General features: G+C 54.6%; 1 protein-coding gene across 5 annotated transcripts in view; it reads left to right on the top strand.

Annotated features, from left to right (window-relative positions):
* Dot1l (DOT1-like histone H3K79 methyltransferase) overlaps positions 1 to 24797 on the top strand; it is a 50756-nt gene continuing 25959 nt past the window's right edge. For 3 of the 5 annotated variants that reach the window (XM_013505206.1, XM_013505208.1, XM_013505205.1), the window contains exons 1-7: positions 1 to 174; positions 12041 to 12084; positions 13891 to 13965; positions 17309 to 17441; positions 19218 to 19446; positions 20805 to 20899; positions 21648 to 21710. In XM_013505206.1, the coding sequence (XP_013360660.1) occupies positions 94 to 174; positions 12041 to 12084; positions 13891 to 13965; positions 17309 to 17441; positions 19218 to 19446; positions 20805 to 20899; positions 21648 to 21710 (720 nt within the window). In that variant the 5' untranslated portion in view covers positions 1 to 93. Of the gene's footprint in view, positions 175 to 12040; positions 12085 to 13890; positions 13966 to 17308; positions 17442 to 19217; positions 19447 to 20804; positions 20900 to 21647; positions 21711 to 24797 lie in introns of those variants that run through there. The other 2 variants (XM_005405917.2, XM_013505207.1) reach the window with 2 other exon arrangements.

Below are 24797 nucleotides of genomic sequence, written 5' to 3'. Positions count from 1 at the left end.
CGCCCGCCCCCTCCTCTGCCCGCCCTCTCGCCGGCGGCCCCGCCCCTCCCCCAACCGCCGGACTAGCATGGTTCGGCGGCCGCGCGCGCAGACATGGGGGAGAAGCTGGAGCTGAGGCTCAAGTCTCCCGTGGGGGCCGAGCCCGCCGTCTACCCGTGGCCGCTGCCGGTCTACGTGAGTGTCGCGCCGGGATCCTGATCTCCCACCCTTCCCGACCCCCGGGACCCGGCGTCGCGGCTGGGGACCCGGCCGTTGTCGCCCCGCGCCCGCTGGGCTGCCGTTGGCGGGCGGGCGGCGGGGCTCCAGCCGGGGACGAACGGGTTGTGTCCAGGGTGTCCCTGTCGCCGGCACCCCGCGGCGCTTAGCGTTCCTGCTTTTGGGAATCCCCCGTTTTGTCTTCCTCATTACCTAGGTTTATTTTGATTAAGGAATTTTTGTCCCTGGAATGGTGGTGGGCCAGATCGGGGTGAAGCGGGAAGTTGAGGGGTTTCCCCTCGGCTTGATGGGCAGGACTGGGGTGGCGCGGGAAGATGGGGAGGTTTTCCCCTCCTTTGGGTGGGTGGGATGGGACTGACCGCAGGAGCGTTCTGATCTTTGTGCCTCTCATCCTAGCGGCCCTGGGGAAGTGACAGCCAGAGGGAAAACGTGATAAAGGGCCCCCTGGGGGCTTCTGGAAGTCCGGGGCTTCTCCAGTCCGCGGGACCGGCTTTGGGTGCGCGCGGTCCCTGCTGCCCCTCTCGCCCAGGGCGGAGAGGGCAGGGCGCTGCCGCGGCGTTTCCTGGTGGGCAGCATGGTGCAGATCCGGGGTGGAAACTCCCACCCTTCCCACCCTGAAGAGGCCAGTCCTTCTCCCTTCCCTCGGAGGTCACCGTATTGGGCAGTAGAAGTTTGAAGTTTAATTTTTCCTTCCTTCCTCTCTCAGTTGACACAGAGTGTAATGCACTCTTTCTCAGCGTATAGTTCTGTGAGCTTGGGCAGATGCCTGGGGTCTCCTGACTTCCATCTGGTCCAAGTGCAGAACAATTCCAGGGACCCGGGGGTCCCTTCTGCGTCCCCTGTCACCTCTCTTCACCCCCTCCTGTCTGTGTGCCGGCGAGCTGCTGGTAGCACTGAGCTACACCGGCCGCTCCTTTTTATTTCTTACTTTAAGACAGAGTCTCAGTAAGTCACTGAATTGCCCTGGCTGGTTGGAACTTGCCATTTTCCTGCCTCAGCCTCCCAGAGTGCTGGGATGACTGTCTCCGCCCGGCTGGGACTCTGCCTTATGTTGGTCTTGCCTTTCTCAGAGACTCACTCGAATGAACTGAGCGCAAAGCCCTCTGGCTCTGCTGCATTCACTTAGCAGAAAGCATCTGAGAACCTCGCACCTTTGGAAATTTACTCCCTTTGTTTTTGCTGAGTTGCATCCCTTGAACCAGTGGCCCATAGGTTGTTTTCCATTCGTTTGTCTTCAGGTCACAGAACACCAGGCTCTTTTCAGTTTTCTTTTTTTTCTTTAGTGAGTGGAGTAAAGCAGTGGGAGAGGGCAGGTGTTGGGGCGAAGGTGCGTCTCCTTCCCTTCCGTGTGGTACCCAGGCTGTGGGGCCTGTGCCGAGTGCCTTTCTGCCCCTTTGGTGCTGGAGGAGCTGAGAAATTCCCCGGAGCCCGCAGTGGCTGTCAAGCAGAGTGGGGTTGCCAGGCTGGCTCTGCTCTCTTCTGCTCCTGAGATGAAAGTTCACCCAGTGACTGTGGCCGTGTCCCCACCCACAGCCTTATTGGCGGGAGCTGGCGTTCCAGTGGCGGGCGGGACTAAGGCTGGCCGCGGGCTGCTGGCCGGGCCTCACTTGGCAGGGGCCGGGCGTCCTTTCCCGCCGTGGCTGTGCTGCCCGGCCAGGGCCAGCAGGTGTGTGTAGGGCCGTGGGAAATCTCACGGAAGCAGTGCGTGGGGGCAGCAGCTCTTCAGGAGTTCACAGCTCCCTCCTCCCACCTGCCACAGAGCCTCGGGCACTTTGCTAAGAGCTTATGTTCTGTGGGATCCTGTGATTATCCATTAAGGAAATGCTGTGTTGCCAAGGCTTGGGTTCCTCAGGGTCAGAGTACTCCTGACCTCGAATTTGACATGGGGGTGTGTGTCTGTTCAGAATCTGTCCTGCCGGGGAAGGGGGACAGCAAGAGTAGTCCTGATCTCAGGAGCCTTCTAAGACCAAGGTAGGTTGGGAAAAGGTCAGCGAAGTCCCAGGGCCGCACACAAGGGGTCAGCCAAGGTCCCCGAGGGTGGGGCTGCCAGCTTGGCCCCCTGGGGAGATGTGGGTGGCCTCGCAGAGCAGGGGACCTCTGAGGGAGGAAGGAAGTGGGAACAGCCGCAGCTGTCCACGCTCAGAAATGTCCACCTTCAGAACCAGCTTTTCGAGATGACAGATGTGACGTGGGGGCGGGAGGGTGAGGTCAGGTCTCCTTGACTCAGGCTTCTGGGGCATGGGGCCATTTCTAGTGCCTGGTGACCTGTCTCTGGCAGGAAGGGTGAAAGTGGTATTTTTGGTGGCTTACCTGGCAGGCATCGTGGGGGAAAAACCTGAGAGGTGCTGGGGTGGCCTTCCCCTCGGTGACTCAGCCAGCCGTGGGTGGCAGAGGAGACAGCCGCCTCCCCAGCCGAGTGCCCCCTGTCTGGTGAATGCGCGGAAGCCTGGCAGTGGCTGAGTAAGTTGTGAGGGGCGGGGAGAGCCACCTCCTGCACGGTGACTCAGAAGGTATTTTCTGCTGCTGACCTCGAAGATGCGTGTCTCACTGAATCCCCGTTTGCGGGCAGAGGCAGGGCGGCCTTTAGACTGTTGTGTGTGGGCCGAGGGCTGGCTTCAGAAGGGACCATGTGACAAAGACTGGCAGGCTTTCCCTTGCATCACGAAGTGTTCACTGGCCTGGTGTGGTCTCTCTGGTTCACAGTCACGCTGCCTACTCACTCCTGATGGCATCCAGGGCCTGGGAGGTGCCTGAGGGGCTGCAGAGGACAGATGCCTCCTCTCAGCCGAGCCTCTCAGTGGAAGCTCTGTCATTTTTTTATTTTTTTTTTTTAAATTAAGCTGTATTTATTTTTTGATTCAGGGTCGTGCTATGTAGCTCAGGCACCTTGAGCTCACCATGTAGTCTGTGCTGGCTTTGAGCTCTTGTGTTAGTCTCCTGAGTGCTAGCTAGTTAAACTTTTTATTTTTTTGCGGTACTGGGGATCGAATTCAGTCTTCAAACTGAGCTCAAGCCCCCGCCCCTTTTGAAACAGGGTCTTACTATGTAAGGTGGCTTTCAACTCATGTAGCCCAGGCTGGCCTCAAACTCACAGTGATCCTCCTGCCTCAGCCTCCTGAGTGCTGGGATTATAATGCCCCACTGTGCCCAGCTACATTTTTTTGTTCTGGGGTGAGTGTTGATTCACATATGCCGATGCTCGTAAGATATAATCCAGACACCCTGTGTTCCCCCCGCATTCCTCTAGCTCAGTCCCCAGCAGGCCGCCACAGAGCCCTTACTTGTAGTTTCTGTGGGGTGTGTGGTGCTGTGGCGGGCGCCCTGGGCGGGGCGTAGGGGCAGAAGCCATCAACCAGCAGCTCTCATGGGGAGCTCAGGGATGTGCGGAGACCTTTCCAGTTGTCATGACCGGGTGGGGGAAGCCATGACTGGCTGGATACCGTACTAGGCATGGGGTGGCCCCCACAGAGCACGGCCACACCGGAGTGTCAGTGGTGCTGAGGCCCAGAAAGATGTTGTCCCTTATTTGGGATGGATGGAGCCCATGGCTTCACATATGCTAGGCATGGGCTCACCAGTGAGCTACACCCTAGTCCCTTTTAATTTTGAGAAGGGGTCTTGCTAATTGTCCAGACAGGTTTCAAACTTGTTTGTGATTCTCCTGCCTCAGCCTACCAAGTACTTAGGATGACAGGCATGCACTAGCATATCCAGCAGCGCTGCCCCTTTTCACTTGAACTTCAGGGGCACAGATCGCAGCCCCGTGTCAGTGAATGTGGATGGAGGTTCTGATCCCTGGGTGGTCACTGAGTCAGCTGAGGACTTCGCAACAGCTGTTGGTGGTCTGAGGCCTCCAGAGCTGTATGGGGGTGCTCTCATCCTGTGCATCCCAGAGTCCTCATTCCACAGTTGCCTGCCTTCCTGGCTAAAAACGGCCAGCCGAGAAGCAGGGCTGCTGGAGTTAGGTACCTAACTCAGGCCAGGGCTCAGGCCCTTTATGAATTTCAGATGAGGGTCAAGTTTTAAAATGTTCTGTTGGCAAGGGGTAGTGGTGCATGCCTGTAGTCCCAGCTACTGGGGAGACTGAGGCAGAAGGATTGCTGGAGCCTGAGAGTTTGAGGCCAGCTTGGGAAACACAACAAGATCCCATGTGGAAAAACACAGAAGTTAGAACAAGTTTACTCAGTGTTCTGTGTGTGAGTGTGCAGATGGGCACAGGCTTCCATCAGATCTGAAGTGCTCTGTGGATTTTGCACTCAGCACATGCAGGGCGGCCAGCCACAAATCCAGGGGCCTGTTCTTTGGGATTGGCTTTCTCCGCACCCCACTGAGTACAGTGTGCAGAGCATGCGGGTGCTGGGCATCCCTGGGAGCCGATGTGCTGAATCCTGTAGGGTGCCACCTGTTCTTGTTCTTTTGAGACAGTGTTTCACTATGTGGCTCGGGGCATGTACCACCACGCCGATTCATCTCTGCTTTGGCTCCTTCACAGCTTCAGCTGGAATTAGGGTCTGGTGGGAACCCCATGGCCCTTCCTCTTGGAGCCCATGGAGACTTGGCTGAGCTGGGATCCTTGCTAAAGGCCCAGCCTAGACTTCTGGTCAGGGCCTTGCCACTCCAGCTGTGAGCTGCAGTGTGGGCTTCGAGGGACTTGGGTCTGGCTGGGTCGTTGCCTTCCTTCCTGGTGACTTGGCCCCTGGCCATGCTCCCTCCGTGGTGTGAGGAGATGCTGTTCCCGAGAGTCAGATGAATCACAGCAGGCATCGTGACAGCCTGACTCAGAGCCCCTAACCCAGGAGTTGCTCAGCTCTGTGTCATTTGCCCTTTCCTTTCCTTTTCATAGTGTGACACTATTTTAAAAGCCACGTAAGAGTAGTTCTCATAGCCATCGTGATGCAAAAGGCTGGGCTGTGTGAACCTGACTGCAGCTTCTAGGAGTCTCTGTCCTGGCTCATGGAGCAAGCTCAGTCCCTGGGGGCTTGTCCTGACATTCAGCTCAGGAGCCCTGGCCAGGCAGCTCCTGCATCTGTGAAGCCATTTCTTTCCCCATCGAGCTCTGCAGAAGACAGGAGGACCAGAGGCAACTGGTGACACCTGTTGCTGTGTGGATGGTGTCTGGGGGTTTGTCTCCACCATGCTGGCTTTTCTGAACTCTGAAGGACACCAGCTGCCGCAGAGGTCTGGGGAACAGAGCCAGTGAGCAGGGCCCTCACCAGCAGACGTGTCCCAGAGCGTCCATGTGCAGACAAGGGGGCAGCAGCACAAGAGCTGAGTGATTGTCCAGAGTCGCTCATCTCGAAGCAGCCCAGATGGATATGGAGCCCCTCTGGGTGCTGCAAATGTCTCTGGAGAAGTGCTGCACTTGGCTCAGTGCTCTCTAAAGTCTTGACTGTTTAGCTGGGAGTGGTGAGGCAGGCCTATAGTTCAGCACTCAGAAGGCCAAGGGAGGGACTCATGCATTCAAGGCCAGCCTGGACTACATAGCAAGTTTCAGGCTGTGTTGGACTACATGGTAAGACTTTGTCTCAAAAAACAAAACTAAAGGCCAGGCGTGGTGGCACATGTGTGTAATCCCAGTGCTTGGGAGACTGAGGCAGGAGGACTGCCATGAGTTGACACTAGCCTGGGCTACACAGCAAGACCATGTCTCAAAAAAAAAAACCAAAAAAACCAAAAAAAACAAAACTAGCTAGATGCTGTGACGCCTATAATCCCAGTACTCATGAGGCTGATGCAGGAGGATCACCACAAGTTCAAGGACAGCCTGGCTACATAATGAGTTCAAGCCCAGCCTGGATTGCATAGCAAGAGCTTGTCTCAAAAAAACAAAAAAAAATTGTGGAATCTTTCTTTCCTTTTTTTTTTTTAAATGGTGTTGAGGGTTGAACCCAGAGCATTGAGCATTGAGCACTGAAGGCAATCCACATACTTGTCATCTCGGCTAACGAAACCAATTTATAGGGGTTAGGGATGCATTTCTGTGGTGACTGCTTGTGTAGTATTAGTGAGGTCCAGTCTTAAGAAAGAAAAGAGCTGGGCATGGTGGAGCATGTCTGTAATTCTAGTGTTCTGGGAGGCTGCAGCAGGAGGATTGCAAGTTTGAGGCCAGTCTTCAATAAAGAGTTCTTTTGCGCTGGGGGTTTTTTTTTTTTTTTTTTTTTTTTTTTGGGTACTGGGGATTGAACTCAGGACCTTGCACTTGCCAGGCAGGTGCTTATGCCACTGAGCTATATCCCTGGCTGGGCTGGGCTCAGCGGCACGGTGCCTTCCTGGTAAGCATGATGTTGTGAGTTCAATTCCTGGTATATATTTTATAAAAGGAAAAAGAAAGAAAGCAAAAGAGAAAAAGTTTGGGGCTGGGGATTTAGCTGTGTGGCGCAGCGCCTGCCTGGCAAGTGCGAGGTCGTGAGTTTGATTCCCGGTACTGAAAAAAAAAAAAAAGAAAAAGTTTGAGCCCAACGTATGCAATTTAGCAAGACCCTGTTTCAAAATTTAGAACATAGGTTGTGATGTAGCTTATTGCAGAGGCTGCTGGGTTCTATCCCTGCTATCACACTACATAAGAAAGAAAGAAAGAAAGAAGAAAAAGAAAAGGAAAGGAAAGGGGAAAGGGAAGGGAAAGGGAGGGGAGGGGAGGAGAGGGGAAGGGAAGGGAAGGAGAAAGAGGAAAGGAGAGGAGGCAGTGAGGAAAGCTGAGTGCCAAGCATGTACAGGGCTGCAACGCCAGACAGACACTACCTGTGCGCACCCACCTTCCTTCGTCCCCTGATTTCCTTCCTGTTCTCCTGTGGGCGTAGAAATGTCTAGAAGTCAGAAACCCCCAGCATGGGCATGAAAGAAGCACTGTAGAACACTGGGTGCATCCTATGTGGAAGAGACAGGTAGAGCTTTTCCTAGGTGAGGAAGCCCCAACAGGTGGGTGGCCAAGATAATGTGGTGTGGATTTCACCTGGTCCAGAGGTCACACGTGCACCTGTTTCCAGACCTAGTGTGCCTTGTCCTGGGTGTGGTTTTCATGCACTTCCTGCCAACACCCACAGTTCTCCTTGCACGTTTGTCTGCGTGTGTGTTACTGAGGAGCATCGAGCCACCTTCCCAGGGTGACCTGCAGTCTCGCTTGCCATGGCTATAGTTACCTATGGTTCATCTCTGCCCGAAAATACTGAGTGGAGAATGCCAGATTAGTTCCTGAGTTTAAGTTGCATGTTTTTATGTGCTAGGATCTCTGGCTGTTGCCTATGTTCTGCCCAGATGGGATCCATCCCTTGTCTAGTCTCCAGGTGGCATAGGCCACCACCCAGAGCTTGCTCAGCAGCCAGCTCAGTTATCAGAAAGGCTGTTCTACACAGAACTCATGACTTAGTAGTAATGGCCTCAAGGTGCAAACTTATTATTACAGAGTTTTACTTACTTTCTCATTGCTGGGAGAAATACCTGACCTTCACAGGTTAAAGTAGCACAGGTTTATTTTAGCTCACAGTTTGTAGAGGTTTCATAGTCAGCTGGTTCTGAGACAGGGCAGCATAGCAGAGGGGCATTGCAGAGGAACAGTCTGCGGCAGAGCAGGCGGGAAGGAGTAAGCCTTCCTTTCCCTTTTTATCCCATTCAGCCTACAAGTCTATTGGTTGGTGTCACCTACACCCAAGTAGGCCTTCCCATTATCTACACCCAGAGCTACACCAAACCAATCAGTGGACTAAGCCATATGTCACACTCCCATGATCCAGCGATCTCCCAAAAGCCCCACCTGTGAGTGAACATCTATATAGAAACTATCACATAGAGCATATTGACTTAACTGTCTTGTTAAACCCAACAGTGTATAATTTGCAAATTAATTTTATCATGGGCTAGTGATGGTGGCATATACCTATAATCCCTGTACTGTGATTTTAGGCATCTCCTGGGGGTCTTGAAATATGACCATGTATAGTATGAGGCAGGAGGTTGTATGTATTAAGGAAGTTCTCACTCAGTGAGCTCCAGAGTGGAGGAACTGCCTAGTATTCTGCTGCGGCAGCTTTTTACCAGGAAAAAACTCTTCTCATCTGCTTTGTTTTAACCCCTGAGCAGACAATGGAAAACAGTTCTCTTTCCTAGCAGTGGAGTTTCTGATGAGGCCAGAGTCCTGTACCTGTGGTGGAGGACAGATGGAGGTATCCCTGCGTCTTGGTTACTTTTGTCATTGCTGAGAAAAAGTACCTGACACTCAAAGTTAAAGGAGGAAAGGTTTCTTGCAGTTCACTCTGGGGAGGTTTCAGTTCACAGCTGGTTCAAGGCAGGGTGGGATGACATCGCATAGGAGAAACAACAGCTGGTGGCATGGCAGGCGGGAGGCAACAGAATGGTAAGTAGTAGCAGCAGCAGTAAGCCCTGCTTCTTTTTCTTCTTGGTTTTTTTTTTTTTTTTTTTTTTTTGTCTTTTTGAGAGGGTCTCACTATGCAGTTCAGGCAGGCCTTGAACTCACTTTGTAGCCCAGGCTGGTCTCAAACTTGGAACAATCTTCCTGCCTCAGCCTCCCGAGTGCTGGGATTACAGGAATGTGCTACCACACCTGGCCAAGCCTGGCTTCTTTCTGTTGCTTCATATTCTGTCCAGTCTACAAACCTATTGGTTGGTGCCACCCATACCTATGGTGGGGTACCCTTAATCCCAGTATCACATCTTTAATCCACATTCACACACGCTAATCCAGCCACCTTCAAAACTCCCCACCTCATGCCGAGTGTGGTGGCGCATGCCTGTAGTCCCAGCACTTGGGAGGCTGAGGCCGGAAGATCCTAAGATCCTTATGAGTTCGAGACCAGCCTGGGCTACTAAGTGAGCTCAAGGCCAGCCTGAACTGCATAACGAGACCCTGTCTCAAAAAGACAAAAAATAAATAAATAAATAAAACTCCCCACCTCAGACCACACAAGGGTTTGGGGGAACATCTAGATACAAGCCATTACACTTTGTGTGAGGTGACAGGGGTAGAGTAGTGCTTGTAAACCCAGGGCTCCTGGGCTGCTCCTCTGTCCCTTTCTTGGAGCCCTATGAATCAGTGAGGAGAGGCCATGGGCAGGCAGGAGTTATGGACACACCAAGGATCCATAAATATTGGCAGGTTGGTCCTCAGTAAGTTGGAGTATTTTCTTCTGGTGCTGGGGATGGTCTCCAGAGGCTCCCTTGTGCCAGGCAAGCACTCTGCCACTGAACTGCACCTCCAGCTCTGGAGCGTTTTGTTGGGCGCGCTAGGAGCTTGTTTTTGTTTTTCTTTTATTTGTTTGTTTGTTTCTTTTTGCCTTGAAAGATAAGGTTTAGTAGCTGGCATCATGGCACACACCTGTATCCTAGCACTGGGGGAGGCTGAGGCAGGAGGATTGCAAGTTTGAGCCCAGCCTGGGCAGCTCGGTGACTTAGTGAGACCTTGCCTCAAAATAAAAAATAAAAAGGGCTGGGAATATAGCTCAGTGTGAAGGTCTTAGGTTCAACTCCAGCACTGTTAAAAAAAAAATAGTAATGGCTATACAACTCTGGATGTGCTAAATTACTGAGTTGTATATACTTTGTCTTTTTTTGAGACAGCATTTCTCTATGCAATTCAGGCTGGCTTGGTACCCCAGGCTGGTCTTGAATTTGCAAGGATCCTTCTGCCTCAGCCTCCTGAGTGCTGGGATTACAGGCGTGTATCACCATGCCTGACCCTTTTATCTCTTACTTTTAAATTGTCTAATTTATTTATGCTTTTGCAGTATTGGGGATGGAACCCAGGGCCACATGTGTGCTGGGCAAGTGCTCACCACTGAGCTGCACCCCAGCCCAGATTGTGACTGTACTGTACATCAGTAAACTGTAGGTGTGTAAGTTATCCCTCAGTGGAGCGGTTACGAAAAGTAAGACCTTGGGTCTTTTAACGATACTAGAGATTGAACCCAGGGCCTTTGCACTAAGCTACACTCCCAGTTTTTTTTTTTTTTTTTTTTTTTTTTTTTTTTTTTTTTTTTTTGAGACAGTGTCTCACTAGATTGTGAAATAATTTCAGCCTCCCAAAGTGCTGGATTACAGGCATGCATCACCATGCTAGGCCTTGTGTTCTTTACAGAATTATTCTGATTCTCCTGAATAGTGGGAGACCCTTGCAGATGCACCCTCCTTGTGTCTCTGCCAGGCAGTGTGTTTCTCTTCGCTGTGGAGGTGTGGACACCTTGGCCTGGGCTAAGAGTGGCTGCTTTCACAGAACAGCTTTGAATTTCTTGGTGTGAGCCCGTTGGTGGCATGAGTGGCCTGGGCAGCTTTGGTTGGTGCAAGCACCAGGCCCTCCTGTGAGACTCGCCCAGGCCTTTTTGCGCTCCAGGCCAAGTGTGGCCCTGTGCTGCCAGCCCTTGGGACGCTTGTGGACCCCGGGTCCCTCACCGTCGCTGGTGCAGTAAGACCCAGGCTTTTGAGTGTGAGGGGCAGGGAGACTGTGTACAGCACAGGAAGGGTCCCTGCCAAAGCAGAGCCCGGCCCGTGAGTGAGTAGCGTCCCTGGTGGCTGTGCTCAGCGAGCAGAGAGAAGTTGGTCTGGTGAGCAGTCTAGAGCCTGACGGTGGTGGGGTACTCGGTGCCTTTTGAGAGTCCCATTCATGTGGCCATAACTGGCACTGCATGACCTGGGTCTGCACCAGGAAAGTCCACAGCTGCGTGTTTGGAAAACCAGATGGCCAGGGCTGAGGTCCCCCTGCCAAGAGCTGTGAGGAGATGAGAGGCCCACAACCCCCAACAGAGCGGTGGGCTGGGGAGGTGGATGTGCGGCTTTATTCTGTTCTTCCTGTCTTGGGCCAGGGCCAGGAAAAGTGCCGTATGGCCAGGCATGGTAGTGCACACCTATAATCCCAGCTGTCAGGAGGCTGAGGCAGGAGGATTGTGGCGAGTTTGAGGCCAGTGTGAGCTACAAAGTGAGCTCAAGGTCAGCCTGAACTGCATAGTGAGACCCTGTCTCAAAAAGACAAAAAAAAAGTTAAAAGTGCTCATATGGAAAGGGGCATCACTGTCACACTGGCCCAGCCTCGGCTGCTGCCATGAGTGGCTGAGGAGCTGTGGCCGTGGGTGCTGTTTGAGGGCCGTGGTGAGAATGAAGGCGTCTCCAGCCCAGGCTGGCACCCTCTGGGCCCATAGGCTCAGCTGGGAGGCAGGGAACACAAGGCCGCACCTCCTTTCTTTCTTCCTTTTCTGTTCCTCTGTTGTGTTGTGTTCTGTTTTATTGAGACAGGGCCAGCATGTATAGTCCAGGCTAGCTGTGAAGGCAGTATAACCCAGATTGGCCTCAAACAGTGATGCTCCTGTCTCAGCCTCCTGAGTACTGGGATTAGAGGCTTGCGCTCCCACACTATGCCTGTTTTGTCAGTGTGTCACGTGTGCGTGGTATGTGCATGGCAGCTATGTGCCTGGTCCTCCTGAAGACCCCATCCTTGGGCGACAGAAGGCGAGGGTGGGGTGGAGGGCAGTGGTGTTGTGTGTGAGGATTGGTTGCAGATGTGACTTGTTCTGTCCATCATGTGGCTTTGCACATGGCTGGCCAGTGGTTGTGATTGGTGTTCGCCACTTTACATAGGGGCTCAGGGACCTGCCGGCTGCATGTTGGGCCCACGCAGAGGCAGAAAGCACAGCCAGGCTTTAGCTCGGGGAGGCATCAGTGCTGCGGTGGGCTTCTGGGGTCCTGTGGGGCTGACCTGAGAGCCATGTCAGGGAATGAAAGTCCATAGCAATGGTTGCCTGGGAAGAACGGGCAACATCCCCTGCCCTTGTCCTGTGGATGGGCAGACGGAGGCCTGGTGTCTGAGACGCTGCCCCTTGCTTTTCAGGACAAACACCATGATGCTGCTCATGAAATCATTGAGACCATTCGGTGAGTGTTGGACAGCGAGGGGCTGTGGGGAGGGGTGCTGTGGCGTTGGGCCCTGGGCCCTGCTGCCTTGACATGGATGGGCATGGCACAGGGGAGCTCCAAGCAGAGGGTGAGGGGACAGCTGTGCAGGGCACAGCCGGCTTGTTGCACACGTGCCCTTGCTCTTGTCACAGTCCCCTCAGTCTATTCTTAGCATCCCCAGAGTTTGTTGGGTAGAAGCCCTGGAGACAGAAGTGGACTTGGGTGTGGCTCTCGAATTGGAGTGGGATAGGGTCTCTCCAGATGCTAGTCACCTGGCTTCTCCTCCACTGTGGACAGCAGATCTCAGGGGCCCTGCGTGTTCATCTTCAGGCAGATCCCGAGCTTAGGAGAGCACCTCCTCCTGTGCTGGGGGAGGAGGCAAGATCAGTGAGAGACCTGCATGCCACGCCCATGACTGAGGCCTCCTGGCGCATCAGAGGATGCCTTTGGGGTGCAGTTTTCTGAGCCCCGCTCTTGTGTAACCTCTGTCATTGTGTGCCATCCCTGAGCCATATGACCACGGTGTCTTGTAACGCAGCCGAACTGGCCGACCCTGTGTGCGGGACGGTGCTCTGGGTCCATCCTTTCCCTGAGGTTCCCAGGGTGTTGCCAGATAACAGGGGCCCAGAATGGCAGCACCCAGGCTCCGGCGGCGAGGGCGGGCCGAGCCTGTTCTCTGTCAGCGTCCGACACTCTGTGTCCTCCTCCACCTCCCCAGCCTCAAGGCAAGACTCTCCCAGCTTGGCTGCTCACTGCCTTTCTATTTCTCTAGGAAGGTTTGTCACGCTGTCATTTTACAGTAGACTGTCGTCATCACATGGCCTATGTCTCAGTCTTTCAACAGTGTCCTCTCATTTATTTAGCGGCACTAAGGGTAAGACTCAAGGCCTTGTGAATGCTAGGAAAGTACTCTACCACTGAGCTGCAGTCCCAGTCTTTCCTCTTTTTTAAAAAAAAAATTTTTAATTTTGAGACAGGGTCCTGTTAAGTCACTGAGTTGCCTAGGCTGGGCTCAAACTGGAGATCTTGCTGCCTCAGCTTTTCAAGAGTGCTGGGATAATAGGTGTGTACCACCACATGCACTTTTTATTTTCTGACACAAACTCTTGCTAAGTTGCCTGGGCTGGGCTGGAACTTGTGATCCTCCTGCCTCAGTCTCCTGAGTGCAGGGTTACCAGCATGTGCCAGCACTCCTGGCATAACATTTTTTACTTTTTGTTTTATTTGTTTTTGTAGTGCTAGGGATGAAACACAGGGCTTTGCTACACAATGCTGTACCACCAAACCACATCCCCAGCCTTATATGTTTTGTTTTTTACAGTGATATGTGAGTTCATTTTGCTTCCAAGGCCGACACCATTCAACCTCGAAGCCATGTAAAATCTACATGATTCACAACAACTCCATCATAAACTTTACAGCATTTGTTAGAAACTAATGTTTTTCCTCTCTTTCACATTATAAATCATGCTTTTTTTTTTTTTTTTTTTGGTGGTACTATGGAGTGGAACCAAGGTCCCTGAGCTACTTCCCAGATATTTTATGTTTTATTTTGAGACAGGGTCTCACTAAGTTGCTAAGTTGCCCAGATTGCGCTCAGACTCATGGTCCTCCTGCCTCAGCCTCACACAGTGCTGGGGTGACAGGTACATACCGCCACATGCAGTGGAAGTTTTGTTTTGCCATTTTAGAGTCAGGAGAGTTGAGTTTGAGGCCTGTAAAAACAAAACAAAAAAAGCAAATCTGCTTAATAGAATTCCTGTGGTTTCTACTTTTCTGTTTCAGATGGGTCTGTGAGGAAATCCCAGATCTCAAGCTGGCCATGGAGAATTACGTCTTAATTGACTACGATACCAAAAGGTAAGAAGAGGCTGCCCGGCCGCCTCCTCTAGGATGGTGCTTCCTCGATGGCGCAGCAGCTGCGGGGTTTCCTTGCAGAGCTCACTGTGGCTCCTTACGGTTACTTTGGTTGAAAATATTTATTGAGCCTTGGCGAGGGCTGTCAGAGTGAGGACAGAATTGGAAACTCCACAGCCTGGAACCTGGACTGGTGTGTGTGGAATTAACCAGCATAAACAGCAGCTCTTTTTATAGCTGGAAGTGGCTGCCAGATGTCAGCATTTCCACTCAGGCCACCCCTGTTGTCCCTCAGCAGCCCTGGGACTTGCATCTCCCACTGGCCTGCTATGGGCCTGACCAGGGGCTGTGGTTCCTGCCCTCGAGGCTCCTAGCACTTTCCTTCGAGAGAGTGGGTGGAGGGCCAGGCATCTCTGGAATGCCTGCCAGAGAGGTTTGTTTTTCTTTGGAAAGAAGGGCGGCCCAGGCTCACAACTGTTCCAGCTCTGGTAACCTGCCCTGTGTCAGGAGCACGTGGGTGGTCACTCTCCTCAGACAACTGAGCCTAGAGTGGTCCTGCAGGTCCCCGTAGGACCCTCACCCAGTGGCTTAATGTTGACATGGAGAGGGCTTGCTGTGCTTCAAGCAGTGTTGCCTCTGTGACAGCTGGTCCTGTCTCCTGGCCCGGCCCCACCCCTCCAGGGCCAACACACTGGTGTCCTTCCTGTCAGAGCAGTGCCTTGGTGCCAGAGGAGCTGAGATAAGCCACCTCCTCAGGGAAAGACCTGTTAGTGCATTGGTTTCTTACAAGGAGTGTGATAAGGACCCAGATGGCGGGTGAGGCCACGGGTGAGGTCTGCAAAGGTATATAGGTGTGGGAACCCCTGTCCTTGTGGCAGTGGAGTGACACCCTCCTGTGCCCCATGTGTGCACACCAATAAACTCCTGTCTTTGTTCCTGGGAGATTTTTACGGTGGCTTTGCCACGCAGACAGACACTTAGGAAAGGCTGGCCGTGGTGTGTGTACCTGTGATCCCAGGACTTGGGAGGCTGAGGGAGGCAGATCGCTGAGAGTTCAAGGCTAGTCTGAACTACATAATGAGACCCTACCTCTAAAAATAAAAGGAAAGGCTGGGCGGGTGCAGGGGGCCAGGCTCAAAGCAGATTTCAGAGCTTGTGGTTGGGCACACGGTGGGAGGTCCTTATTCTCGCCCCACGTAGTCCTTGCAAGGTGACTGTAGGTGAGCCCAGAGGGCTGAGGAACAGGGCCCACTCTGCCATGCTCCCCATGTGCACCTCCTTCCAGGACAGTCCCCTGGGTCTCCAGAGGTTTGCGATCTCTGGTTGTCTAGGCTGAAGGCAGGGTTGGAGTATAAGAAAAACCCAGAAAGAGGACGCAGTGGGGATGGGGCTCAGAGGAGTTGGGTGGCCTAGTGGGGTTTCCCAGATGGTGCCTCAAAAAGGAGGCAGCTCCCAGATGTACACAGCTTCATGGGGGGATCTTATATGGTCCTGGCTGGTCATGATGCTGCCAGCCGCTGCCTGCCCTGGTGCACAGGTGAGGTTGTGGGTGAGGACCCTGGGCACTGTCCAATTACCTCAGGCCTATGTGTGTCCCTGGTGGCTCCCACCGGCTCTCTGATGCCACGCAACAGTGGTCTTTGACATGGTTGGAATCCTGTGTCCTGCTGTCACTGTGCTTTGTAAAGTGTCCTCAGCTTTGAGATGTCCTCCTGCCTTTGCAGTCTTGTGCTTTCTCCCATGTATTTGGTTTTTTTGTTGTTGTTGTTGTTTTGTTTTTGGTGCTGGGAGTCAAACTCAGGACCTTGCGCTTGCCAGGCAGGCGCTTGTGCCACTGAGCTAAATCCCTGGGCCTCCCGTGTATTTGGTTTTGAGACAGGGTTTCACTGTGCTGCCAGCCAGCTGGGTTTGAGCAGCAAGGAGACAGCAGAGTGCTGGGTTCCCATGCTTCCAGATGCCCTGCCATGGGAGGACGCTGTGCTCCTGTCCCCTGGAGCTCTGGTTTGGGTTTAATTTCTCCTACTAGATGGAGAAAGTGGAAAACTCAGCAGACACAGAGCCCATGCAGGTTTATCCAGCTTGAGGCTCAGGGCCAGCAGTGCTGGTGGAGGCTCGTGGAGTGGGAGTCGGGTACCCGCCTCCTGTCCTGGGTGAGGAGGGTCTGATTATTCAGCTGGCTCTCAGCGCCCCCCTCAGGAAGGAAACAGTCTGCGAGTCCATGGAGAGGGCGCAGAGCCACCCTCCCTTCTGCAGGCGCTGGCTCCCCCTGGGCACTGTGGGCACTGCAAGGCACAGAGCTCCGCTGTGGCCCGGAAATCCTGCCTCCGCAGGCTGAAAAGAGCGCTTCCTACTGTTGACAGTGACAGTATGCGTTCTAAGTCCTCTGGGGAGAGCGCCTCATGGCAGACTTGGGGCTCTGCCGACCGACCGTTGAGAACAGTACAAATCTGTGAGTGAAAGGCTGTGAGGCTGTGTGTGGTGGAGCACACCTGTCATCTCGGCACCCTGGGAGGCTGAGCAGAAGGTTCGCATGTTTGAGCCCAGCCTGGGTAACTTCCTGGGACCCTGTCTCAAAATTAAATAAATTAAAAAAGGGCTGGAGATGGAACTCTGTGTAAAGGTGTGGGTTCAGCCCCCAGGACTGTAAAAATAAAAGTAAAAAAAGCCTGGGCTGCAGAGTCACACCTGGGCTGTCGTAACTGCCGAAGAAACCTTGGTATCAGACAACTTGGCTCTGATTAGGTTTGTGTTTCTGAGCACAGCAGGAACCTTCAAAGTTTCCCAGACAGGCATTGCCTGTGGGGGAAGGAGGCACTGCCCCTCCTGCACAGTTGCGGTCTTTAGGGACAGCCACTGCCTCACACTATGCCTGTGCCTGGTGGCCCCAGTGTCCCCGCGTGGGAGCCCTTCAGGGTACACTGTGGCTGACCCCAGCCAGGGGAAGGACAACTCTCTTGAGACTGCTCAAAGGGGTCCTGGTGTATTTCTGTTCATTCTAGCTGAGTACAGTGAGGGCCTGGCCCTGCCCTGCCCACTGTGCAGACTCCTTTTTCTAGTTGTGCCTGCTAGTGTTCTTTGACCTTGGGTTGGACTCCTGGACCCAAAGTGGCCCAAGCTGCCCTTGCACAGTCTCCTGGCCAGAACTTCGTGGTCTGGCCTGGCTGCCTGTGTGCGGGCATTGGCCTGGAGCTCCTCATGAGGATCAGACCTGGTCCTGCCCTGCCCATGTGCGAGGCCTCAGGAGTGGCCCTGGCCCTGGCCAGGGGCCTTCATGTGGTTCCTGGTGCTGGTGCGGGGCCTTGGGAGGGCCCAGTGGCTTGTTCCTGAGGTTCCGGGTCCCGCCCAGTGGCAATGGCGTGGCCCCTCGGCCATGCAGTCCTGCTCTGGGACGGTACCTCTCTCTTGCCTATTCCAGCTTCGAGAGCATGCAGAGGCTGTGTGACAAGTACAACCGAGCCATCGACAGCATCCACCAGCTGGTAGGTGGCCTTACCGCACAAGCTTGTCCCATACGATCTAATGGGTTTTCGAAGTCAGGCTTCCCGGACCTTGCAGACCAGTTATGCAGTAGGGCTCCAGTGGTGGAGCTTGGTAGCAGCACAGTCAGGACCCAGCTGACCTCAGTTTGTTTTCTAAAGTAGGTGCTGCAGGTTGTCATCTCTGCCCCTTTCCCCTCAGACAAGGTCGAGATGTGGGCAGAAGCAACTGCCTGGGCTGTGAACACTACCCCTGCCTTCCAGCTAGCCTGTGACTTGTCCTCCATCCTGGTCACACTGGCAACTTGGGAGGGCTGGGACACAACAGAGTATGGGCTGTTTCCTGTTTCCAAGGATGGTCCTCTTAAGAGAATGCACAGGTGCTCGGCCCTGGTGGGGCAGCCAGAGTGGGTTCTGTTGGGGCAGCTGGGGGTGGTGCAGTATGGCTTTGAGGCTTCTTCCAAAGCTGGCAGTGCTGAGAGCCCCATGTGGCTGCCTGCCCTGGCTGGGTGGTTGTGTGCCATGTGCAGCTCCATGGAGCTTCTCAGGTGATGGCTGGCCTGTGTGGGTGTTGGTTGTGGCCTTTACCACCAGTGCTGACCACAGAAGGACAGTTGAGTCTGCTGAGTGTGTTAGGCACTCCTGCATAAGCAGTGACAGGCCAGGGGCCTTCATGGGCTCCTGGTGCTGGAGCTGGACCTTGCCAGGGGCCAGCAGATCCTGAGTTCTTTCCAGTGGGTCCTTTCCAGTGGCAGTGGCCTGCCCCCTCGGTTGTGCAGTCCTGCTCTGGGAGGCCCCCACCGTCTGCCCGACATTGTCCCAGTGCTGTGTATGGCAGAGGGTGTGGTGGTGTTGGCAGGCAGCTTTGCACCACAAAGGGCATAGCCTCATCCACCCTTGTCATAAGGAGTCAGGGCGCAGGTCTTTGTAGTGATGCCCCAGGGCCAGAACTGGTACCCCAGGGTTATAGAGAGCTGAGCAAGGGCCTGCAGGGGTGGCTCCACTGCCTGATGCCAGGGCTGTGAAGCAGTTGGCACATCTAGGCTGTCAGCTAGGTTTTTTTCTCCTTGGTAGCTTTTTAGTTGAAGATGGACTTCCTTTTTTTTTTGAGACAGGGTATCACTATGCAGTTCAGGCTGGCCTTTGAACTCACTTTGTAGCCCAGGCTGGTCTCAAACTCACAACAATCCTCCTGCCTCAGCCTCCCGAGAGCTGGGATTACAGGCGTGCACCACCATGCCCTGCTTGAAGATGGCCTTTCTAAGGCTATAGATCCTGAGTGAAAGAGGCCAGACTGCTGTCTTGCATGGGGCCTGTCCTTAGGGCTGGGGCCCAGGTGTTCCTTATGGGGCAGCTGTCGGCTGGGGTGCTGGGGGCAGTGGTGCCCCAGTGAACTTCAGCATGGGAAAGTAACCTGTGTGCTGGGTACGCAAGCATGGTGTTGAGTAAGGGGAGCCAAAGCTGCACTCCCCATCTCCCACGATAGGTCAGAACTGAGAAGAGTTGAGTATGCAGCTCACCTAAGGGCCCATACTGCGCGCGCGCGCACACGCACACACGCACCCACCCACCCACACACACACACACGCACACACACACACCCCTTTCTTTAAGGCTCAGGTGCTGGGAGTGGGGTCCAGAGCTTCATGAGTGCCAGGCAAACCCTCACTGAATAGTGCTCCACACCCCACTGTGTCTAACTGGGAAAGTAACCGGGCAGGGTGGGCACAGCCAGGTGAGCACACATGCATGACGTATCCATCACTTCTCTGCCCCCAGTGGAAGGGGACCACCCAGCCCATGAAGCTGAACACACGGCCGTCCAATGGGCTCTTGCGGCACATCCTGCAGCAGGTCTACAACCACTCGGTGACCGACCCAGAGAAGCTGAACAACTATGAGCCCTTCTCCCCCGAGGTCTACGGGGAAACCTCCTTCGACCTGGTGGCCCAGATGATCGATGAGATCAAGATGACCGAGGATGATCTGTTCGTGGACCTGGGCAGTGGTGGGTCTCCCTTGAGGGGCCTGCCAGCTGTCACTGGTTTCCTGGCTGTGCCCCTTGTCTGTGTGCGTGCGAGTCTGTGCTTAGAGGAGGGTGCGGTGGGACAGTGCCAGCAGCTCAGGGAGGCTCCGGCCCCCACCCCAGCTGCTCCCCACCCACACCTTCTATCGAGGCCTGCGGCTCTGTGCCCTGTGACTCTTGAGCCCCCGCCAGCTTTGTTTCATGCCTTTACCCTTGTGGCCAGCCCCAGCAGGTGCTTGGCTTATGGGGCTCCTCCTCTGCCAGGCGGCTTTGTCGTCAGCACTGTCGAGATCTCACCTGCACAGGAGAGAACTTGGGCTGGGCCTGGCCACATGTGCCACGGTGAGAAGCTGGGTCTGTGCCCCACTCTCTTAGGAGCGACTTTGTTGCTTCGACCTCACAGGACAGAGGTGGCAGGGCAGGAAGGGGCCTTGCTTACTCCCTTCAGCTGTTTATAAGGTGCAGCTCCTGTCCCTCGGGGCCCAGTCACCTCCTACAGTGCCCCTCAGCACTGGCCTGGGGATCTCATTTCCACAGAAACACTGGGGGATACGTGTGCTTGAATCCCAGCATCTCCTAAAGGGCGCACGCTTCACAGGGAGTTGCCCCTTGCCAGCAGTGGCCCCCTCTCCCTCCCTAGTGCTCCGTGTTATCCACACACTGTGTTCAGCATGGAAAGTCAGGTAGCTGGTACCAGGGCTGAAGAGAGCGGACCCACTGTACAGGAGAGGTGGTCTCAGAGCTACTGGGACTTGTGGCCCTCAGTCCTCATGACCCCAGGGTGTTGGCCAATCCAGCTGTCATGCTGGACCTGCAGAGGGGCCACGTGGGGACACTAAGTCCCAGCTGTGTCTCCAGACCCAGAGCTACCGTAGTTGCCAGTTGCACTTCCGTGAGGTGGTTTTAGTGTGACTCCACCTGTGTGTGTGCTTGTGTTTGCGCTGCAGCACTGCCGTGAGGGTCAGGGGGCCACCAGTCTGGGCATCACCAAGTCTTAGCTCAGCTGGGCCTGTGGGAACACTTTACCTGCCACACATCTCTTTTGGGGCCACAAATAGCTGGTAGGGTTGCGGGGGTGAATAGAGGTGTCTGTTCTTTGATGAGTAGTCTGCATGGGGCCAGGCTTACAAGGGCTGTCCTCATTGACCTCAGAGGGTGTCATGGGTCTTTGAGCTGTCCCATGTGCTATACCTGTTGATGTCATTGGACATCATAGCATGGCCCCTGTGCCCAACTCTGACATGCCCTCCCTGGGTCGTGTCTGCTTGGTGGCATCCTCTGGCGTTAGCCTCTGTCCTGAGTGCTCCATGGGTCTCTGATGCATCTCTCTCTCATTGAAGGTGTGGGGCAGGTGGTCCTCCAGGTTGCTGCAGCCACCAATTGCAAACATCACTATGGAGTCGAGAAAGCAGACATCCCAGCCAAGTATGCGGAGGTGCGTGGTCCAGGAAGCTGGGTTATATATGTGGGGCAGGTGTCAAAAGCGGGGCATCCTCAGCACCAGCACCTCAGCTTACCATGTGGGCAGCATCCTTACTAGGCTGAGGAGTTTTATCTGAAGCAAGGTTTGTGTGTGTGTGTGTGTGTGTGTGAGAGAGAGAGAGAGATCCAGCACCTTCCCAACAGAGGGCCAGTCTCACTGCCAGAAGCAGCAAGGCTTGGTGGGGCCTCTGGGCCCTTGTTTCCCTACTATGGGACCTTGCCCTCCTAATGCAATTGGTGCTGAGCTCCTCCACTGAACCTGGCACGCAACCTGGTTCAGATTCTCCCAGTCTTTTCCCTTGGTTGTCTCCTCTTCCTGTTGGAGGATCGGGCTGTACTGGGCCACCCTCTCATAGCCTCTGCCCGGGGTAGGGAGCAGTGGGGTGCTGCATGTGGACATGTGAGTGGCGTGTCAGTTCTGTAGAAACGTGTCCAGAGCCCGTGGCCTGGTGGCCTCTAGATGGGGGAGGTTTGGGAGCCCTGGGACATCCCTGCTGAGCCTGCCTCTGGTGGGCACTGCCCCACCCCAGGAAGGTCTCAGTGGGGTTGTACTGTGGGTGGAAACTGAGGTCCTGACCTGTATGATCTTGCCAGGCTGGAAAGGACCACTGGGAGCTGCAGCTGTGTGGACATGTGGGCCTGTTGGGGCCCTCCTGGCTGCCCAGAGTTTTGACGGGCTGTGTGACCTCTTTCCCTTCCAGACCATGGACCGAGAGTTCAGGAAGTGGATGAAATGGTATGGAAAAAAGCATGCAGAATACACAGTGAGTGCCATCGCTCCATGCCCTGTGGCTACAACCCCAGCCCAGCCCTTAGCCCCCAGCCCCGCTCTCTCCTGACCTCCATTCTGGTCTTGCCGTGTGGGTGACATGGTGCACCACTCCCCATACCCACCAGTCTGTGGCCCAAGTGGTACACGGGGCATTTGCTGGAGCCTTGTCCTCCACAGCCTCTCCGGCTTGGGCCCTTCTGTCCTCCAGGGCATGTGTGGGGACCCTGAGGCTCGCGGGAGGGAGGCTCACCATCCAGGGGCTGCCCGAGCCAGCCTCATGCCTGAGCAGAGTCTCGGTCTTCCTTCCACCCTCCCGCGTGGGGCGCTCATGGGCAGAGGCCCTTTCCCTCTGGCTTGTACAGGGTTCACCTCCAGTGAGGGCCCTCCTTGAGGGAGCGGTTGGGTGTCCACTCATGTTCCATGTGTGTGGTAGCTGAGTGGACAGTTTCAGATCAGCTGAGTTTTCTTGTGTTAATCTGTTGATTTGTTTTTGTTCTATTGTTTTGTGCTGGCGCCTGGGCCTCATGCATGTTGGGTGATTAAGTAGTCTGCTGCCAAGCCACATGCAGCCTGCGCCTTTGGGTGTGTGGTGGGTTAGGGCATGCAGCAGGCTCAGATTCTCCAGATGTGCATTGAGGCACCTGTGCCTTGGGTGTGAGCCACATTGGTTGGCTTTTGGTATTGGGTAGCACAGCCTTGAGGAAATCCTTCTTCTTCTGCCGTCTGTCTTGGGCTAGTACATGGATCCCAGGTGGTGGCCCTGGCCCACCTTGCCTTTCTTCCTGTCTTCCACTCTTTTTTTTTTGTGTGTGTGACACTGGGTATTGAACCAGGGCCTTCATAATGAGCTACATCCCCAGCCCTTTGTTATCCTTTATTTTGAGACAAGTCTGGCTATCACTGAAGTTGTCCAGGCTGGACTCAGATGTGATCCTCCTGCCTCAGCCACCCAGTGCTGACATGACAGGTGCATGCTGCTGTACCCAGCCTGCTGGCCTTTGTGTTGTGATAGCGTCTTTCGCGTCCTCTCTCCTCCATGAGAGTGGAGGACTGGAGCTGACAGGCTCTCCTGTCTCTTGTGAGTGTGAGGTCTCTGCTGTGTGTTGCTGAGGCTGAGGAGGTGCGAAGTACACTTGCCTCCTGTTCCTAGGGTCCCCCCCGCCCTGCATCTTCCCAGACTCTGCTGACAGCTCCCAGAGGGAGCCAGGTTCCACACTGCATGCCTCCCTGGAATGTGCCCTGTTAAACTCGAATACTTCACGCCTGTGGGAGGTCTAGGTGATTCTAAGCACCTAGCATACATGTGCTCCTCGTTGGAACGATTCCCAGAAAAAACCTGATCAATCCTGAGAAGCCCCTATGCTTTATTTCCCCAGGGGCTTGAGCCTGGGGCTGACCGGCTCCCTGGGAGGAAGTGGCAGGGGTGAGGATGGAAGGTCCTGGTCCCATCTCCTTCCCCTCGCCTCATCTTTCCATCTCTGGTGGACAGCACTTGGTCTGGAGGGGTTTGGGTCAGCCATGTGGCTGGAGTTGTGGTGCAGCCTTGGTGCGTTGTCACTCTGGACCTTGAGGTTTGGGGTGCTCGTTGTTCGTGCTGGTGCCTTCTGCCTCGTGGCTGTGAGCAGAATTTGGAGAAAAGATGCTGTTCATCATGGGCTTGGGGGACCCAGCAGTGGGGTTGGCAGGCGTCTGTGCCACCCTCCCCCCTACAGCATCCTCCCTTGTTTCCAGCATTGTCCTGTTTGCCTGCCGGCTGTTCCCCAGCAGGGTGTGAGCTAGAGTCAGCCAGGGTCCTCTGCCACTGAGCTCTGGCCCCAGCTCTTCTTTTTTTATTTTGAGACAGGGTCTCCCTAAGTTGTGGAGTTGCCCAGACTGGGCTGGAACTTGTGATCTTCCCTTCTCAACTTCCTGAGTAGCTAAGATTATAGGAATGTGCCACTGCATTGGACTTGCTTGGCTCGTTTCTTGGGGGCGTGGTGGTTGAGACAGTATGTAGTCCAGGATGGCCTTATACTCACTGTGTAGCCCATGCTGGCTTCAGATTCACCACAGTCCTTCTTCCTTAGCCTCCTGAGTGCTGGAATTACAGGCGTGCGCCACCGCGTCCAGCTTTTGCCTGGCTGTTTTAACTCCTCGTTTTGGCGGTTGCTTGTGTCCTGATATTTGAACAAGCTTCTGAGCAGCTCTTGTGGCTTTGACACGGCGCCCTGGTTGGCTCCAAGTCCTGTCTTCCGTTACTCAAGGGTGAAGAGGAAAAAAGCCAGGAGCCTAAAAATAGCCTAGTGTACTTTTCCAGGCCCACAGCTGCGTCTGGGTCCAGGGATCCCCGCCCCATTGCAGAGGCTTGGCGGGCAGTGGCGCCCAGCTGGGCCTGCTGACTTGCTCCCTCCTGTGGCTATAGCTGCGCCTGACTCTCGGGAGCTGCTCTTGCCCAGCCTGTGCCCCCCTTTCATCTCAGCTCTTGTCCCATCTTGCTCCCTCAGCTTCTGACCTTGAGTCCCCACCCGGCCTCTGAGGCCCTGGAGCTTGCTGTAGGGCAGGAGTCGAGTCCATGAGTGTTGGATCTGTCTCTAGAGAGGGCCTCCCAGCCCTGTGCTGAGACCCGCCGCACTCTGGGGCTGGCGCCACTGCACAGAAGAGGGCAGGAGAGACCTTGGCTCAGGAGCAGCTGTGTGGCCTGTCACTGCCTCCCCATCGGAAAAGGTGGCCCGGAGCTGTCTGTAGCCTTCTTGGCATGGTGGGACATTTATGTCACCTTAGTTCTTGAAGGCTGAGGCAGGAAGGTCACAAGTTTGAGACCAGCCTGGGCAACTTAGTAAGACCCTGTCTCAAAATAAATTAACTAAATAGACAAACAAATGAAAGAGACAGTGAGGTAGGATCTCTGGGTTCTGCTATGTCCAGCCAGTGTGTTGGCTGCTGTGGGTGCTTGCAGGATGACTATGCCACAGAGGCTGCATGTGGCCGTCACTTGTTGCTGTGGCCGTGTTTCCGGCATTCCTGGGTGGAGTGGAGCCTCCACAGTCTCCTCACTGAAGTGGGGCGTCGAACAGGCCTGGCCTTCCTGTTGCCGAGGCCC

This window comes from Chinchilla lanigera, unplaced genomic scaffold, assembly GCF_000276665.1.
Source record: "Chinchilla lanigera isolate Chin_1 unplaced genomic scaffold, ChiLan1.0 scaffold00094, whole genome shotgun sequence".
NCBI classification, from domain to species: domain Eukaryota; kingdom Metazoa; phylum Chordata; class Mammalia; order Rodentia; family Chinchillidae; genus Chinchilla; species Chinchilla lanigera.
The sequence above is the reverse complement of the archived record's forward strand: the minus strand, read 5'-3'. Positions and strand labels throughout refer to the sequence as shown.